The sequence below is a fragment of the Dermacentor andersoni genome, chromosome 3 (assembly GCF_023375885.2).
Source record: "Dermacentor andersoni chromosome 3, qqDerAnde1_hic_scaffold, whole genome shotgun sequence".
Taxonomy (NCBI): Eukaryota; Metazoa; Arthropoda; class Arachnida; order Ixodida; family Ixodidae; genus Dermacentor; species Dermacentor andersoni.
This window is the reverse complement of record NC_092816.1, coordinates 32,818,538-32,836,124: the sequence shown is the minus strand read 5'-3', so window position 1 is coordinate 32,836,124 and position 17,587 is coordinate 32,818,538. Positions and strand designations below refer to the sequence as shown.

Below are 17,587 nucleotides of genomic sequence, written 5' to 3'. Positions count from 1 at the left end.
TTACCAAGTAAGAAAAACTACCAAAAATGTGAATGATTACGAGTATTTAATTACATGTCATTGATTACGTACAAGTTTTGTTACCACCTCATTTCAAAGAACATGATGATGATATGCATTCATCGATGGAGTCGAGAAAGAGCCTCGAGTGGAGGTCTATTCGTGATGACAAGGGTAAAGTATAAGCTTTCGCTCGTGCTTCCTCTAAACTCCGCAGTTCTTCCGGAGACACGCCCTGGTCAGAGCTCACCCACGGCCGGAGTATCGGCTTGACTTGGACGCCAGGGCTGACATGGAACAGATCTACCTCACAGCTGTGATGCGAGTAAGAGAGAGATTACGTCGCTGTTCAGGAAGCAGCAACCTGTAGGCGGCTTATCTTGTTGCGGCTAATTGCTACGCGCGCTCAGAGCACTCTGCGTGAAGATCTCGTTGTCACACGCGTACATGAATATTAATTTCCTTTAGCGCAGACTATATGGATGGGGAGTGGGGGGCGAGAAACCTCGGTTAGGGGCGCAGTTACAGGAACACGATTAGATTATCCTTACTAAAAGCAGCTGGTTGCAATATGAGAAGCAGGTCATCGCAGGGCTAACCACAGTTGCAACTATTAAAGCTGCAACCTGCTTGACCTTAGAAGGAGAAATCCTTACGTTTTCACAGATTTGGAAATGTTGGGAGTATCAAGTTTGTAGACGTGCGTCAAGAAACCCTTGTGGGCGGATTTTCTTGAGCCAGCCATGCATCTGTAGCGTACGACAGCATGAATGATCATGATATAGGGTGACGATGTGTTGAAAGCCACAAATGCCGGATTTAAACACAAATATATAAATTTAGAAAAAGCGATTTCTCCAGCTTGGTTAATTGCTCTGAACTCCGCTCCCACAGGGTCCCTGCTGTCATGCAGACCTAGACAAATTGTTAAACGTGCGTCTTTACGGACGATATGGAATAGACAAGAAATATTGGAAAAAGTGCTGTTCTTGCCGTCGTTGCTTGCCATTGTCTTCGCGAACTCGTTCTTACAATGCCCAAGGACGAGTTCGCCGCCCTATCTCGGCGTAGTGTTATTCCCATGCGTAATTGTGTTTCTAACTCGCATGCTTGCTCATTGCAGACCTACTGCCGCTACGACAAAATGAAGCCAAGGTCAGTACCTTTCTTTTACCCATCCTAAACTGCTTTCGAGTATAATCTACAGGGTGTCCTAGGTAACCTTACCCAAGCTGTTTAACGAAATAGAAAATATTTAGAAGACATGGTACAAGATACAATTGTAAAACATACCGTGTTCGGTCGTCAGGCCTCTGACGAGCGAACACCATAAATCTCGAACTCGTGTCTTGCACCGTGTTCTTTTTAATATCTTTTTCAGTTGAAGAGCTTGGCTAAGGTCCGCTGAGATAACTCTATATAGCAGAGTCCCTCATGCATAGGAAAAGAAGGGACCTTTACCAAGCGCTATTGACACCGTTTGACGCATTTATTTACGGTGTCACGTTTAGAAGTAGCGCTGTGGGCTGGGATTGGATTACCACACTTAAGTGGCAAAAGTATCGTTCATGCTTGACAGCTTCCGGATTATTTGTTTTCCGTTACTAAAACCTGCCTTTACTTTTGCGCGTTTCTTCCCGCAGCGTGAACAAAATGTTCCAGCACAACATGTACTTCCAGAACGCTTACTGCTCAGACGGCGGCAAACTGAAAATGGGAGCAGACAAGATGTGTTACATATGGCACAGCACGAGGCGGAATTATTGAGACAGCGTGGAACTTACCATCATCGCATACGCACCAGCTCATTAAAGAACGCCATGGCCACTTACGTCACGCCTCCGTTACCTCGGCGCCCGCTAATGAAGAGACCTTGCTGGACCCCTTAGCGATGACGCTCGCGGTGAAGAAAGGCGTGGGATTGGCGTAAAGAAAGAAAAAGTGAAAATCCAGCTATCGCGAATGTTTTAGACTAACCCTATACAAATTGCCGTTCGCAAAAAAACAAGAAAAAAAAACACGGTGCGGCGCAGACGTAGAAGCGCGTAACAGGAGGTGACAGGTTGTCACGCCTTGCTCAACTACAACACGTTGGGAGGCTGAGCGTTTCTTTGAGCCATCGCCTTCACACCGGCAGCGTAACCAAAGGTAAATGTTTCCCGCAACGTACGGAACAAAGGCCGTGGCCTTCGATGGTACTTCTGTAATATGAAGCTGTTGGCAAAAATACCTCCTGTTTTCTCTCAATGTATGGAACAAAGGCCGTGGCCTTCGACGATAATTCTGTAATATCAGGACAGGGACAAAATATCTCCTGCTTTCCCTCAATGTATGGAACAAAGACCATGTTCCTCGATGGTGGTACTTTAATATGAAGCTAGTGACAAACAACCTCCTGCTTTCCCGCAATGTATGGAACAAAGGCCACGTTCTTCGATGGTACTTTTCTAATATGAAGTTAATAGCCTATGGTTTTCGATGATACTTCTGGGATATGGAGATAGTAACAAAAATGCCTTCTGCTTTCTCTCAATCTATGGAACAAAGGCCCTGGTCCTCGATGGTACTTCTGTAATATGAGCACTAGTGACAAACACACCTCCTGCTTCCCCGCAATGTATAGAGCAAAAGCCGTGGCCTTCGATGGTACTTCTGTAATATCAAGACAGGGACAAAAATACCTCCCGCTTTCCCGCAATGTATGAAGCATAGGCTTTGGTCCTCGATGGTACTTTTCTAATGTGAAGTTAATAGCCTATGGTTTTTCATGGTACTTCTGTGATATGAAGATAGGGATAAAATACCTTCTGCTTTCCCGCAATATATGAAACAAAGGCCGTGGTATTCGATGGTACTTCTTTATATCAAGACGGGGACAAAAATACCACCTGCTTTCTTTCAATGTATGGAATAAAGGACGTGGTCCTCGATGGTACTTCTGTAATATCAAGCTAGTGACAAACATACCTCCTACTTTCCCGCAATGTATGGGAAAATGGCTACGTTCTTCGACGGTACTTTTCTAACATGAAGTTTATAGCCTATGGTTTTCGATGGTACTTCTGTGATATGAACATAGTGAGAGAAATACCTCCTGCTTTCCCGCAATATATAGACCAAGGGCCGTAGTATTCAATGGTACTTCTTTAATATCAAGATGGGGACAAAAATACCTCTTGCTTTCTCTCGAAGTATGGAACAAAGGCCGTGGTCTTCGATGGTACTTCTGTATTATGAAGCTAGTGACAAACATACCTCCCGCTTTCCCGCAATGTTTGGAACAAAGGCAATGTTCTTCGATGGTACTTTTCTAATATGAAGTTAATAGCCTATGGATTTTGATGGTACTTATGTGATATGAAGTTAGTGATAAAATACATTCTGCTTTCCCGCAATATATAGAACAAAGGCCGCGGTATTCGATGGTACTTCTTTAATATCAAGACTGGGACAAAAATACCTCCTGTTCTTTCTCCCTGTACGGAACAAAGGCCGTGCTACTCGATGGTACTTCTTTAATATCAAGATGGGGACAAAAATACCTCTTGTTTTTTCTCACTGTACGGAACAAAGCCCGTGGTACTCGATGGTACTTCAGTAATATGAAGTTAATAGCCTATGGTTTTCGATAGTACTTCTCTGATATGAAGATAGTGACAGAAGTACCTATTGCTTTCTCTCAATGTATGGAACAAAGGCCGGGATCCTCGATGGTACTTGTGTTATATGAAGCTATTGACAAACATACCTCCTGCTTTCCCGCAATATATGGAACAAAGGCCACGTTCTTCGATGGTGCTTGTCTAACATGAAATTAATAGCCTATGGTTTTCGATGGTACTTCTCTGATACGAAGCTGGTGACAGAAGTATTTCCTGCTTTCTTTCAATTTATGGAACAAAGGCCGTGGTCGTCGATGGTACTTCTTTAATATGAAGCTAGTGACAAACATACCTCCTGCTTCCCCGCAATGTATGGAACAAAGGCCATGTTCTTCGATGGTACTTTTCTAATATGAAATTAATAGCCTATGGTTTTTGATGATACTTTTGTCATATGAACACAGTGACAAAAATACCTCTTGCTTTCCCACAATATATAGAACAAAGGCCGTGGTCTTCGATGGTACTTCTTTCATATCGAGACAGGGAAAAACTACCTCCTGCTTTCTCTCAATGCATGAAGCAAAGGCCGTGGTCCTCGATGGTACTTCTGTAGTATGAAGCTAGTGACAAACATACCTCCCGCTTTCCCGCAATGTATGGAACAAAGGCCATGTTCTTCGATGGTACTTTTCTAATATGAAGTTAATAGCCTATGGTTTTTGATACTTTTGTCATATGAACACAGTGACAAAAATACCTCTTGCTTTCCCGCAATATATAGAACAAAGGCCGTGGTCTTCGATGGTACTTCTTTCATATCGAGACAGGGAAAAACTACCTCATGCTTTCTCTCAATGCATGAAGCAAAGGCTGTGGTCCTCGATGGTACTTCTGTAGTATGAAGCTAGTGACAAACATACCTCCCGCTTTCCCGCAATGTACGGAACAAAGGCCATGTTCTTCGATGGTACTTTTCTAATATGAAGCTAATAGCCTATGGTTTTTGATGGTACTTTTCTTATATGAACATAGTAACAGAAATACCTCCTGCTTTCCCGCAATATATAGAACAAAGGCCATGGTATTCGATGGCACTTCTTTATATCAAGACGGGGACAAAAATATCTCCTGCTTTCTCTCAATGTATGGAACAAAGGCCGTGGCCCTTGATGGTACTTCTGCAATACGAAGCTAGTGACAAACATACCTCCTGCTTTCCCGCAATGTATGGAACAAAGGCCATGTTCTTCGATGGTGCTTTTGTAACATGAAGTTTCTAACATGAAGCCTATGGTTTTCGATGGTACTTCTTTATATGAAGATAGTGACAGAAGTACATCCTGCTTTCCCGCAATATATAGAACAAAGGCCGTGGTCTTCGATGGTACTTGTTTAATACGAAGATAGAGACAAAAAGTGGGCAAAAAGTCCTGGCTACACTTTCTTTGAAAAGCAGTAGTGGGCGAAAACGACGAATACTGAAATGTCGGTTGCACGCTCACCATTCCATACAGAACATAAAAATGGTGTGCGCGTTTGCACCTGGAGATGCGCAGTATTGATGGCTTCTCTCTTGTTATGGGATAGTTCAAGCGTTAGCTTTGAACTTATTGTATGAAACAATAAGTTCGAAGGCATCATGATATTCACACAGTCCCGCCCATTCGGCACATGGAACACCTGAACAAGAGGTTTCTTTCACGCAAGACGTCGACGTGACCATCATCTGACCCCATCAAAAGCGCTGAAGCTTTTCTAATTTCATCACAACACTTATTTCTTTGACGTCCTCTGCTTCTCTTCCTGTCTCTTGGCGCCCATTCTGTAACTCTAGCAGTGCACAAGTTATCCGCCGTACACATCACATGGCCTGTCCAGCAACAGTTCTTTAAGAGGGAGCTTTAGCCCGGGCCCAACTCCGATGCGGCCTATTTAAATGGATGTAAAACGCAGAAACCCTTTTCTGAGATAATCACTGGATCAATTTTAATCAAAGTTGTTGCATTTGAGAAAGTTAATTTCTTAGTGATTTCTGGATGCGGAATTTCAATTTAGGGCCTGGATTTTTTAAAGAGAATTTCCAGAAATTCGGAAGTTCGAAAGAAATAGAAGCACGAAGTTTACAATTTGTAGCTCTGCCTCAAGAACCGCTATCCCGGTTCTGTTAGTGGCATCCATTAGAACATTCAAAGCAGAAAAATTTGATATGTCAATTAATATCTTACATGAATTTGTTACCTTGTGTACAAGGGTTCCGCAAAAGCTGTATTTCCATAATGCTAAATTTTTTGAGGATCAGGTGTAATATATCAATTTTGTCCGCTTTAGATGCAATACACAGAATTATGCGCATTGCATGCAACGCAGATAAATGTGATATCATTTTGTGTGCCGAGAGACAGATTTCTAAACGTGACAGTTTCGTTTTCTGAAAATTTGCTATTTTGGCCGATTTGCAATAAAGTGACGACCTAAATCAAAAATTTGAAAGCAGCAGTCACCAGATTTTAAGTGTTTCTTTTAAATGCAACAAACCTCGTCAAATTCGGTGCAGTTGTTGCCGAGAAAAGCGAATTCTCCTTTTACTTGTATTGAAATAGGATCACCCGAGATAAAGCTTCCTCTTAATGCCAAGTAGAACGTCGGCTTCTCTAATTTGCTAATCCACGTAGCTGTCTCCCGGTCTCTTATCGTTGCGCCTAGCATTTAGGTGCGATAGTAGCTATACGAGCACTCGAAACTCATTTGCACTGGCCGTTGTCGTTGTCGTGCTGTCCTGCTATCGACGACGCATGCGCGGTCCGCGCGTGGAGGATAGAAGTCTTCCAAAGACGCGAAGTGCATTTTGTTGCAGAAGTGACGAAGTACTCGCCATGACGCCCCGCTCGGCCGGCCCTGCGGGGGCTAGGGCATCGTTCTGATTTCACTGCTGGCATGATCACTGTGCGTACACATTAGCATTCCTGCTGAGAAGCTGTGAGCATACCACAGCGTAGGTAACGTCGTGCTAAATTTGTGCAATCCTTTCTTTGCACGCTGACAAAGCCGATGTTTTTCCTTCGGTCTCATCTCATGCACCATCGAGGTGCGACGCCGCTGGGACGCTTCTCACCGCGCCAGCGTTCTGAGGTACCTTCAGCACAACGCAAACCTTCCTATAGCTTTGAATAATTCGCCTGTGCGGGAAACAACATTTTTTTCATTCCGTTGCTCTTTCACTGCTCTTAAGTAACCAACTTCCCGACCCATACTTTCAGTACTGCTGGAATGCAAATATTGTACACATCTTTTCAAGCGTCAGCGGTAAGCTACCGGTTATAGTTTGGTAATGCTTTTCCGCACACGCCCCATATCATGACCGGCAGTTCACCTGACCGGCAGTGCCTTAAAGCAAAAGTGTACAGCCGTTGCATTCTACTAGTGCGAACCGCATCAGGCATGACTGGAGGTGATCATAGCAGACATTATTGGATATTTAGTGTTTTCATGAAAGAAGGGAACAGGAAAGTATGAACCACGAGCCTAAAATGATATTGCTTGGAGACAATGCGAGCCACGTGACGACAGAAAAAATTGGCAGGTACGTCCGAAGGGCGAAGCACAGAAAGTGGTAGCAATTACATACGTTCAGCGTTTCGGTTGAGCTCGTCGGAATGCGTTAACGACAGGCGGGGGCGACGTGTTGGTGCGACGCGAACGCGAGACAACTGGTGCTGCGCGGCAACATCATCACCATGGCAGCTACCAGGCAACTCGCAGCGCTGACATAAGGTCCCTAAATAACGCTGCGAGAGGCGTTGCAGAGGACGCACTACGACGATGCATGAGACGGGATCGACAGGCAACTATCTGCGTTTGATAGCTACCAGTAAAGGGTTTATATAGTTTAGCTCGACGTCTCTTCCGTTCAGGCTATAGCTTATGCGCGCAGCGGCTCACGAGGAATGCTATGGAAACATTTGTTGTGTGCGCACGCGATGCTCATGCCAGCAGCGTAAGGCCGAACGCTGCCTTGTCTTCCCTGCAGATCCAATTGAGCGGAGTGTGACGATGTGGCGACTTGGTTAGAAAGTCGTTTTTCGTGCCGCACGCATTGTCGCATCGCTCGCGTTTCCACAGACTTCGCTGACTTCCTAATGCTCCGCGCATGCGCCGTGCATGCGCCCTCGATACCGTGATCGACAGCACGGCGGCGACGACGGCTACGGCGACGGCGAAAACACGCCTAGAGATCTCGTATAATTGCTGTCGCAATGGTACGCACTATTAGAGCGCATGCCTGTATATCAGTATTCCATCATACATACGCTGGACAGATAATCACATTCTTTATGACAGTGCGACACAGCTATCACATTGCTTTTTTAATTGCTACATGTGTAATGTATTAACTAACTTTTTTCCCAGCTTTTATAATTCCGCAGAACATATGTGCCTTTAAACAAAGTTGTGCACTGCTTTTTTAAAAAAACATGATTTTCTTTTTTTCTTTTTCACTAAGTCGTTGAAAATCGCAAATCAAATTTGTGACGGCCGTGGACACCTCAACGCGACAATGTTAACAAAGGACGCGTGGTATTTGTAACATTTTCTCTGTTTGGGGTTCATTTTTACAAGATGCGTTGACATACCTCTTTTATAAATTAAGCAGCGTTATCCTCACCACTGCCCTAACGACCTATTGTCTGCACAAACGACTATAAGACGGCTGTAGTTCATTTCTCGTGCGTAGAATCGTTTATATTATTGTTCTTGCTTTTACACTCGTCTTTCCTTTTTGGCGAAGAAGAAATTGGGTGTCGAGCAAAACGTGCAGCAAAAGCCTTTTTAGGTTCAAGCCGAATCGTGGCAACGGCTGCCGTTGTGTTGTCGAGACAATTCCTGAGAAGGCGCGAAGGAAGGAATCAGTGGTTCATCAGGAACGTCTTTTATAAGACACCCGTCTAAAATATTGTGCGCGATAAGATGAACACGGCATCTGAACGTCTTCACCACTTGACCGAACAATATATACTTAGCTGCTCGCCGTCGCAAAAATGCTTCCTTCGATATTCTTCATGGCAGTTAGATCATCTTATGAGACCTACGTTTGTTTCTACTGCAGTAGTCGAACGGGCAAGGTGAACGATTACAAAAGGCGGTGTGCAACGTTCACAGCAGCAGGTGTACAGAGTTGCACCAACTCTGTGTTAAGAACCATCGTGTGCTAAACGCTGCTGTTGGCTTCGGAAGCAAAGTAGGAGAGGTGCCTACGGGAAAATGTGCGAGATGCAGTGTTTGTTGATCAAGTAGAAAAACCGATTACTGCGGACACATGGTCGTTGGCATGGCGATAAATAGAACGAGTTGCGTCACCTATTCGTTGTTCTCTGCTACTGGCCTGGCTAATCCATCCGTGGGACCGACAGGATGTGTTAAAAGTGCCTACGCGTTTTAATGTCGCCATAAAAGAACGAAACCCCTGCTCTGTTCCATCTGCCTCTTCTTTCTTTTCCTTCCATCTACAGTGAATAAACATCGCCGGGAAACGTCCACCACGCCCGATAGCCTTCCTTTAACCTGATTTCCTTTGTAAGACACCTTATAATTGAAAACCAACACACGGCTTCACTTGCTAATGCTGTAAAGAGCGCAATTTGTCCACCCGTTGGAGATATCTAGCCTACAAATATGACAACAGGTCCCGTGAGCCGTCCGGACGCGCAGCTGTCTTGCATAATTAACGCCGCGGCTTCCGTCACTGGGCCTTGGGCTCGTCGTCTTCGTCGTTGGTCTGTGTGCCAGAGCTGCGTTTGGCTGGCGCTGGCTCTGACTTGCTGCGCGAGTGGTGCAACGTGTACTGGCGGTACTCGGGTGGCAGCGCACCTAGGATCTTCAGTTTCCCGGCCATGCTGTCCGGCACTGTCACACTGTACTCGGGCTCCCAAACCGAACCTGCGATAGAGAGTACCCACGGCAGTCAGATACCCAGAGGGCGTGAATCGCGCGTCAGCTACGGAAAAGCATTCTGAGAAGACTGAGCACATTGCAACGGAATATTCACCTTACCAGAGCCGTAGCGAACCATCCAGAAGCGCCGGGGTTCAAAGCTGGTTGAAGTGGCAAGCGGTCGAGATATGTGTTGGGAGCATTTATCGAAGAAGGCAGGAAAGAGATGAGGATGAATTCGTCACAGGCATAGTTAACTTTAAATTAATTAAATTATGGGGTTTGAAGTGCCAAAACAACGACCTGATTATGAGGCACGCCATAGTGGGGACTCCGGCATAATTTAGACCACCTGGGGTTCTTTAACCTGCACCTAAATATAAGCACACGGGTGTTTTCGCATTTCTCCCCCATCGAAATGCGGCGGCTGTTGCCGGGAGTCGATTCTGCGATTTTGTGCTTAGCTGCCCAACACCCCAACCACTAAGCAGCCACGGCGGGTTCATACAATGGTGACTGTCACCACACTCATTCAAAGGGAATGTCCTTAAGAAGTATTTAATCGCCATCATCTGAAGAGATGCAGTGAAATGCCACTGAGAAAGACGGGGAAACATAATTTATTAAATAAAAAAAGCTGAGAGGTTGGCCTGAATCAAAGGTCTGACCGGCTACTCAGCATTGAGGAAGAGAAATGCAAGTAAAAAAGGAACAGAAAAGTGTTGATGATGGGGAAGAATAAGGCGGCGAATAAACTTGAACTGCAAAGTCTCGCCAAGGTCCCAATAAAATCTATTCAGACAGAGGTTGACCGACGAACTTCGACAAATGTTGTGCCAAATATAGGGGGGGGGCTTGGCAGAGCATATCTCTGGCAGACGCACAAAGCGTGTCCTGTAGACTCGGTTAGATCGCACTCCTCGGAGTATGGACTGTCTGCACGGCCGATAAGGTGTAGTACACCGAGTGAACGCCACACCTAGTCGCAGCAGGTGCAGCAAGCTTGCATTAGTTCTTTTGGTGGTATTCAGACGATATGACCTTTTGTTGTTCGTGTTCTTCATGGTTGAAAAAAATGACAAGGTCGACCAAGTGTCGGTGCTCAAGAAGGCAAGGTTGGCGTACGTGATTGCTCAAATGATTCGATGAATAATTCTTGATTATATATCTCTATTTTGTCTCTTTCCGACTCTTTTTCATGTTCATTATTGCTCATTTCGTATCTTATTCATATCGTATTTCACGCGCAGTTGCGTCGACCTTGTCTTCTTTAGCTTCGACATTTGGAGGACCCTATCTTTTTTCTTTACGATGAGGCCAGGTTGGCCGATCCCTGATAGAGTGTAGTATATGGTGCAATAAGGCTTGTTGTTGGGCGAGTTGGTTCATACTGCGAGGAAATAAATGGGCTGCACGCAATTCAAGACAAGGACGTAGTAAGGAACTTTGCGCTTGTCCATGTCCCTTACTAAGTCCGTGTCTTAAATTCCGCGCAGTCCATTTATTTCCTCGCCTATAGTGCAATGTGGTTATTTTTCGACTATATTGGTGCTAATTCCGCCCTTACCATTATTTTGACCTACTCTGCGACTAACGCTCTTGGCAAACACTACGCAGAGCGTCGACACATAATTATCGCGTTCGCCGATGTAGCTTCTGGTGAAGGTACAAGTGATGTCTTGAACAACTTGAGCAACCATATGAATTTTTTAGCTGTTTTCGCGCATCGGCGAGCCCCGTTAATCAATCTTTCAAATAATTCTTCACAATCTTCAACATAATACCTATGGTGAATGAGCGCTTAAGATCGGATGCGCTGACGGCCACCATGAAGCTGTTCCCATATTTAGACTTCTATAGGAAGAACGTCTGCAAAGAATGAATAGCGTTCTCGAGTCAAGACTGCCTCAGCCTCCTTCCGTCCAGGTGGCTGATAATGCTCCTCTGCTGCAAGAAAGTTTTAGCAAGCTTCCTTGTGTATTCGCTTGTCTTGTGAAATTGAGTTGGGTAGTTCATTATACGCAACCGCTATAGAGCTTGTATGGCGAGGAAAGCCCAGCAAAATATACGGCCAGTTCGGACACTGTGTAGCAGCAGAAATATATAGGCTTCTATCGCGGCTTGGTTCAACTGGACTTCCTCAAACAGGAACATTCTCTTCAAGCAGCAGACAACTAAACACGATTTCGGGAAAAACTTGCAAAGTCCGTCACTAGTATATTAGAGGCACCAAGTTTATCAAAACAACACTGTCGCTCGGTCAAAAACACCTTGAGTATTCCTTTGTATACCATTCTTATAGGAAGTTATCTGGCATGTAAGCGGTGAGGTCAGGTTGTTTCGGAAACCTCTTGTCTCGGAAACCATATAGGGAATGAATCCTCGCCTCTTACCGGAACGCCACCGGAAGAACTTGTTCCTCCTCCTCGGGTTGAACGCACAGCCCACTTCACTCATGAGGTGCACTTTCCAGGCGTCGTCACCTGGTGCGAAGTTCTGGTGGCAAAGTGGACAGTGATTGGCCTGATGGGGAGGCTTGGCCACTGCATTCAAGTACAGGGAACATAAATTGCATCACATTGAGATTGCAATCTCAAAAACCACCGCAGCAAAGTCGAGCGTCGACGTGTTAATTTAACGGTTAACGTGTAATGCTGCTTGCTGCTGTTGAGCTGAAGAAAGTAAACGCCCTTCCTCTCGGGAAAGGTGAGTCGATAAAAAAAATTATGCGGACCCCATGCCCTATCGACGTTATGCGAAACATGTGACGGTAGCTAGCTATCCAGCATCGTTTGGGGTTCTGTAGAGCGACGGTGGCAATAGTACGATGGTGATGGCATATAGCGTCTGATTTTTTTCCCTCCGGCGAAAAAAGTTCCCGTTGCGACCTGCACCATGTAAAATGTGTGTGTCGCATAGTGTAGCACTAGCTGCTGCGAGGGAAGGGCTGGAGAATGTGAACCTATCTCGAAGGCAGGTGCAGTTAACACAGCGTTTCAAAGCGTTGGCTGCCACGAGAGAAGAATGCAAGAAACTGGCATGTCCTCGCTTTTATAAGCAACTTGTTATGCGACGAAACACATGAGAAAAGCGTTTGTAAGGTGAACTCTCACTCGGCCTTTTCATTCGTGCAGCTTTGACCTAATAGAAACTGGCACACGGGCTACGCGGCCGATCGTCTCAAAGATCTATGGTTGGCGTTGACTATGCGTGACTATGCGTTGAATATGCGTGTGATTGTAGTACAATGGTTAGGCTAGGTTATGTTAGTTAGGTTAGCCTCGTGCGGTGAAACGGAACTGGACTCTGGTTTACTGTGCACAGGAAGGCAATTCATGCAGGCCGCTTTCTATATTTTAGTTCGTGCCATCCGGCTTGCCCCAGTCAGTCCGTTGTCCCATCCCTCCGTAGGCGGGCCACACGCATGTGTCCAAATGACGACGAAATAAATAAGGAACTGAAGACCATTCATATCAAATTATCCACGCACGGATACCCAAAGAAGCATAATAAAAAAAAACTCTTGTTTTCCATCCTAAGCCGTTTAAAAGACGCGCGGGCGTCTATGTCCTTGGCGTCAGCGAAGTTAGAGGCCGGTCTTCTCAATGTACGATCTCCTAAGTGCACTAGTGTCATCCAGACAGCTGTGAAATCCGCTTGTAAATGGGAAAGACCGACTGGACGGCAAGGATTACCCCGATGTTGTATACAAGACACCGTGCGTTGACTGCAGCTGCAGTTTCATCGGCGAAACATGCAAGATTACAAGAAGAATAAAGGAGCATAAAATGGACGTCTCCGACCATAAAAAAAAGCTTCAGATGCCTTTGCAGAGCATGCTGATTATCACAATCACCGCATCCATTGGGAAAACGCCGCTATAATAGCAAAGGAAAAGAATGCGATGACACGACTTCTAACGAAATCTTTATTGATTCAAACGACCGACGAGAGTATCAATAGAACTGATGTAACTTGGTCAGTGACTGCAACTTCATCATGTTAGCTGAGCGGACAAACTTTCGTCAAACAAGAGAAAAGCTTCAAACTCCCTTGCCGAGCACGCCGATAATCACTACGGCGTCTTGAGTGACTATAATGCCTTCTTGCTTCATTGAGAGTACTGAAGTAGGTGCATAGTCAACCTTGCTACTCTCTCAAGTTACATTGGTACATTACTAGCAAGACCGGCACCGATACACAGTTTGCTTGCTTCCTTCCTTGTTTGTTTGTTTGTTTGTTTGTTTGTTTGTTTGTTTGCTTGTTTGTTTGTTTTTACTGTCATCCCCCAAAAATGACCTTACAGGAGTGGTAATATAGAACATAAGACATCAGACATGTTCCACTTGAACATAGCTTAATACAGCAAACAAGTCAGTCCCCCTCCCCCATGCGCATAACGCACACAATGCAATAGCTTGAGGGAACAGCGCAAGAGATATTGACAAATGCACCGAACGTGCACGGTATTGCTTCAGTGGCGTGAATCCAAGCGTATATTCAAGGATGTACGACTTACGGACGCATGTTTTCAGCTTGACGTGTCCGTCAAAGCGGGTCTTGGCGATCGCTTCCTTGCAGCGGATGCAAAGCCTATATTGACTGCGAGAGACACATTCTTCAAGGAGGTGCCTTGTGAGTCCAGAGATTTCCACGACCTGTTGAGTAAAAAAAGTCAAGCTCAAACGCACGTTCCAGTGCGCGATTACTTGAGAAAAGTCTGCGGAGGTCTGTCAGCATTTGTGAATGCTGCCTCAAGAGTGTGGATTCCAACAGGTATAATATACTTAAAGCGAAGCTTGGTAATGTCGTATGCGCATCCCAAAAATGACACCTGGCTTGTTGATTGTCATCTGTTAATTGATCTGAAAAGATGGCTATGCAGATTGCTCTGTTCTGCCTTGCTCCGATTTTGATCTCCAAAAACTTGTGGTGACTAATATTCACTATGTTCGTAAATAATAGCCTGACACACACATGCATTGTATTCATTTCTCTCATCTTATCTCTATACTAACAAAGTCCTAAATAGGTACATCGCATCATTGCTGAAACAGCACATGGTCTGGTTTGCACGAGGAAGTAACCTTATGGAATCTCCACACACGCCGGGCTCCCTCACATATTCACTGCCGACATGAAGTGGTACACTCTCACTGCATTGGTCGACCATGCCGATTAACTTGCCTGCTTGCAGTTGTAGCAGAGCATAAGCATGGGACACTCCGTCCAGTAGTGGTAGTTGAGAGTCTCCGCGTTGAATTTCTCGTTGGTTTCTTCACAGAACATGCACATCCTGCGAAAGTATGAACAAAGTGGCAAAGCATAGCAGTCTTTACAAAAGACAGTGTGCTTGCAACTGTTTGCAACTGAGAAATCATTGGTGACCGTGGCCGAGCGCTGAGAAAATAGAATACGACATGATATGGGGGGTGCACATTGCACACTTGCAAACATTGGGCGTGTCTCCTCAGAAAATTCGAATTGGTTGCCTGCAGTGCTCAACTCGGCACACTAAGCGCCCAGTGGAAAGCTTGTCTAGTGTATCACGAGCAGACTGCTAATACGTTGACGAGCAAGCCTGGCCGAGAAGCACAGAGCAGGCTAACTCGCACACGAGATAGACACGTTAAACGTTCTGTGTGCTGCTTTCTTTCTCCTGCATGTACCGTCTTGGGTGTTGCTTCTTCACCGCGCTATGACCAGAGCCTTTCGACGAAAACATTAATAAACGACCCTCCTATTAGTGAACCAACCATTCCTTTAGTTATCTGGAAATGTCTATACGGCGGATAACAATGCCCGTATCCGCCGCGTTATAGCAGCGAATTTATCATGTCCAAAATAATTGCGGTCAGCCCTTTAAACTTCTGGAATCACAGTAAACTTCATACGTTTGCATTATATACCTTATATAGCCGTCTCAAGCATGAACCTGATTTCAGAAATATGTTTTTGTCTTAAGTTGGAGCCGTGCGTGTGGGGGGGGGGGGGGGTGAGGGGGTGTTAACTGAAGAGGGGAACGTCATTTTCCTCTGTCCTCGCCTTGTACGCGTTAGGCTAGTATCTTAATATTATGTGTGGATAGGCACCACACTACAGCCCTGTAGAGAACACGAGGAGCTTACAGTATGACGGGCATCGACGATTATACCACATGCTGTTCCGAAGTTCTTAGTGCAGGAATAATGAAGGTCATGCACAGAAAGACGGCCCTGGCCGCCCACATTAAATCCGGTAGCTCACTTGTCCAAGTTGAGTGTCGATTGATCCTGCTGCGATGCCTTGGGTAGCTCCTGTAGTGACCGGCTGGACGGCGCGGCAACTTCCTTCACGAAGTCCCGGCGGCCGGAGCCCGAACTGGGGCTGTCAGCCGACGCTGACCGCTGCCGCCGTGGCGGTCGCTGGGCGCTCCCGGGCTGAACACAATGCAGTGGAGGGCATTGTGGTAGTTAATTCCAAGCAAGCGAGTTGTTCAGCTCCAGAAACTTCTGCTCACACATCCGCTTATCACACATGTTGCTCGTGATCACTAAGGTGAAAACGTCGAAGAAACACCCACGTAATACGCGCTTCGACGATACATATTTACGTGGAAGCCAAATACGCCCCTCTATAAAGAACTTTGCCTGCACATATATCTTGCTGCACCTGATAGCGTCTCTTTCCGCCATGGCGTCTCATAAACACTGTTAGCAGTATTGAAAACGTGGCATTGCTTTCTTTCAAAGCAATGCTTTCTTCGTCTACCTCCCCGTGATTAGGAGTGGTCGCTGCTGCTGTCCCTTCTGGGTTTTTCGTGGACTGAAAAGGGAGATGGAGATGGTTCAACCACAGGTTGGTTGATCCCGCGCACTGTGTGATTTTAGGGGCGACTCGGTGGCTCGATCCTGACACAAGTGCACGATAATTGTCCTCCAGTTGATGCTAGGGGCAGTTAATCAACGGCGTGGGTGCGCCGATTCTGGTGATGCTATCGCGTCACGGTCACTCAGGTGGACCTAGCTTCCTTGCCTCCTTCTCCACGTTTGCCGTCTTTGTCTCGACGAGTAAAAGTAACGGCGTGTCTCTCACGTAGCCGTTACGCAGACGGGGAAAGCGCGGGGAACAGCTGTGACGTTAGCGTGGCGAAATTTGGTGCGGAACCGCTTGCATAGTGGCTTTGGTTTATAAGTCAGAAATGGTGTTCGTATAGTTTAGTGCCACAAAAAACATATTTACCAATGTCTCAATTGAAAGGTGCACTTGATCACGTTTCTGCGAGGAGCGTAGGCACATTAAACGCCAGGCGCTACGTTTTGTATTTGTCAGCACATAAATCCTAACTTGCGATCATACCTACACTATTAAGCCAAAAGTGTCCACGTAATGAGAGTGTGATGGAAGCCGTCGCTAGTATGAATATGTGCAAACGTGAAGCAGTGGCGATCATTCACTTCGTTCACGGAATAAAGAAGTCAACAGAATTTATTCACCTGTATTGCTTCAACGCTAGCCGCCATCAAATGCACGACATCGACATACCTCTACATAAAAAATAACTTATGGAATTTTAAGTGCCAGAACAACGACCAGATTATGAGGCACGTCGTAGTGGGGGACTCCGGAGTAATTTGGACTTCCTGGGCTTCTTTAACGTGCCCCTAAATATAAGCGCACGGGTGTTTTCGTATTTCGCCCTCATCGAAATGCGGCCGCCGTGGCCGGGATTCAATTCAGCGACCTCGTGCTTAGCAGGCGGACTCCATAGCCACTAAGCAACCACGGAGGATAATACCTTTGCATAACGTAAAGATGGCGTGTACAGCCTTTCTCATAACTACGATGGATACTCCACGCTGTCACTACATATATTGTTCGGCTGTGTACTGCGGTTATCGTGGCGCTCCTACCTCTGGGTAGTGATTATACGGGAGTTTCTTTCATTCGTCAGGGCGTTAATACTTATGACCATACCACAAGAACTCCCTTAAACAGTCTGTAGACAGCCTCGCGGTCAGAGGCAACGTAGCTCGCATGCTTTTGACAAAGACTGTATTCCCATACCGTTACAA

General features: G+C 45.8%; 2 protein-coding genes across 2 annotated transcripts in view; one reads left to right on the top strand and one right to left on the bottom strand.

Annotated features, from left to right (window-relative positions):
* The window catches only part of LOC126520735 (uncharacterized), a 168,536-nt gene extending 165,721 nt beyond the window's left edge, over positions 1-2,815 (top strand). Inside the window, exons 20-22 of the mRNA XM_055064855.2 lie at positions 218-325; positions 1,124-1,155; positions 1,644-2,815. Of these exons, the coding sequence (XP_054920830.1) occupies positions 218-325; positions 1,124-1,155; positions 1,644-1,767 (264 nt within the window). The 3' untranslated portion in view covers positions 1,768-2,815. The remainder of the gene's footprint in view (positions 1-217; positions 326-1,123; positions 1,156-1,643) is intronic.
* A 5,099-nt stretch (positions 2,816-7,914) lies between these two features.
* The window catches only part of LOC126520736 (centrosomal protein of 104 kDa), a 52,155-nt gene continuing 42,482 nt past the window's right edge, over positions 7,915-17,587 (bottom strand). The window contains exons 19-23 of the mRNA XM_055078355.2: positions 15,780-15,952; positions 14,721-14,829; positions 14,053-14,191; positions 11,927-12,076; positions 7,915-9,539 (exon numbers count right to left, since the gene is read on the bottom strand). Coding sequence (XP_054934330.1) covers positions 9,343-9,539; positions 11,927-12,076; positions 14,053-14,191; positions 14,721-14,829; positions 15,780-15,952 — 768 coding nt within the window. The 3' untranslated portion in view covers positions 7,915-9,342. The remainder of the gene's footprint in view (positions 9,540-11,926; positions 12,077-14,052; positions 14,192-14,720; positions 14,830-15,779; positions 15,953-17,587) is intronic.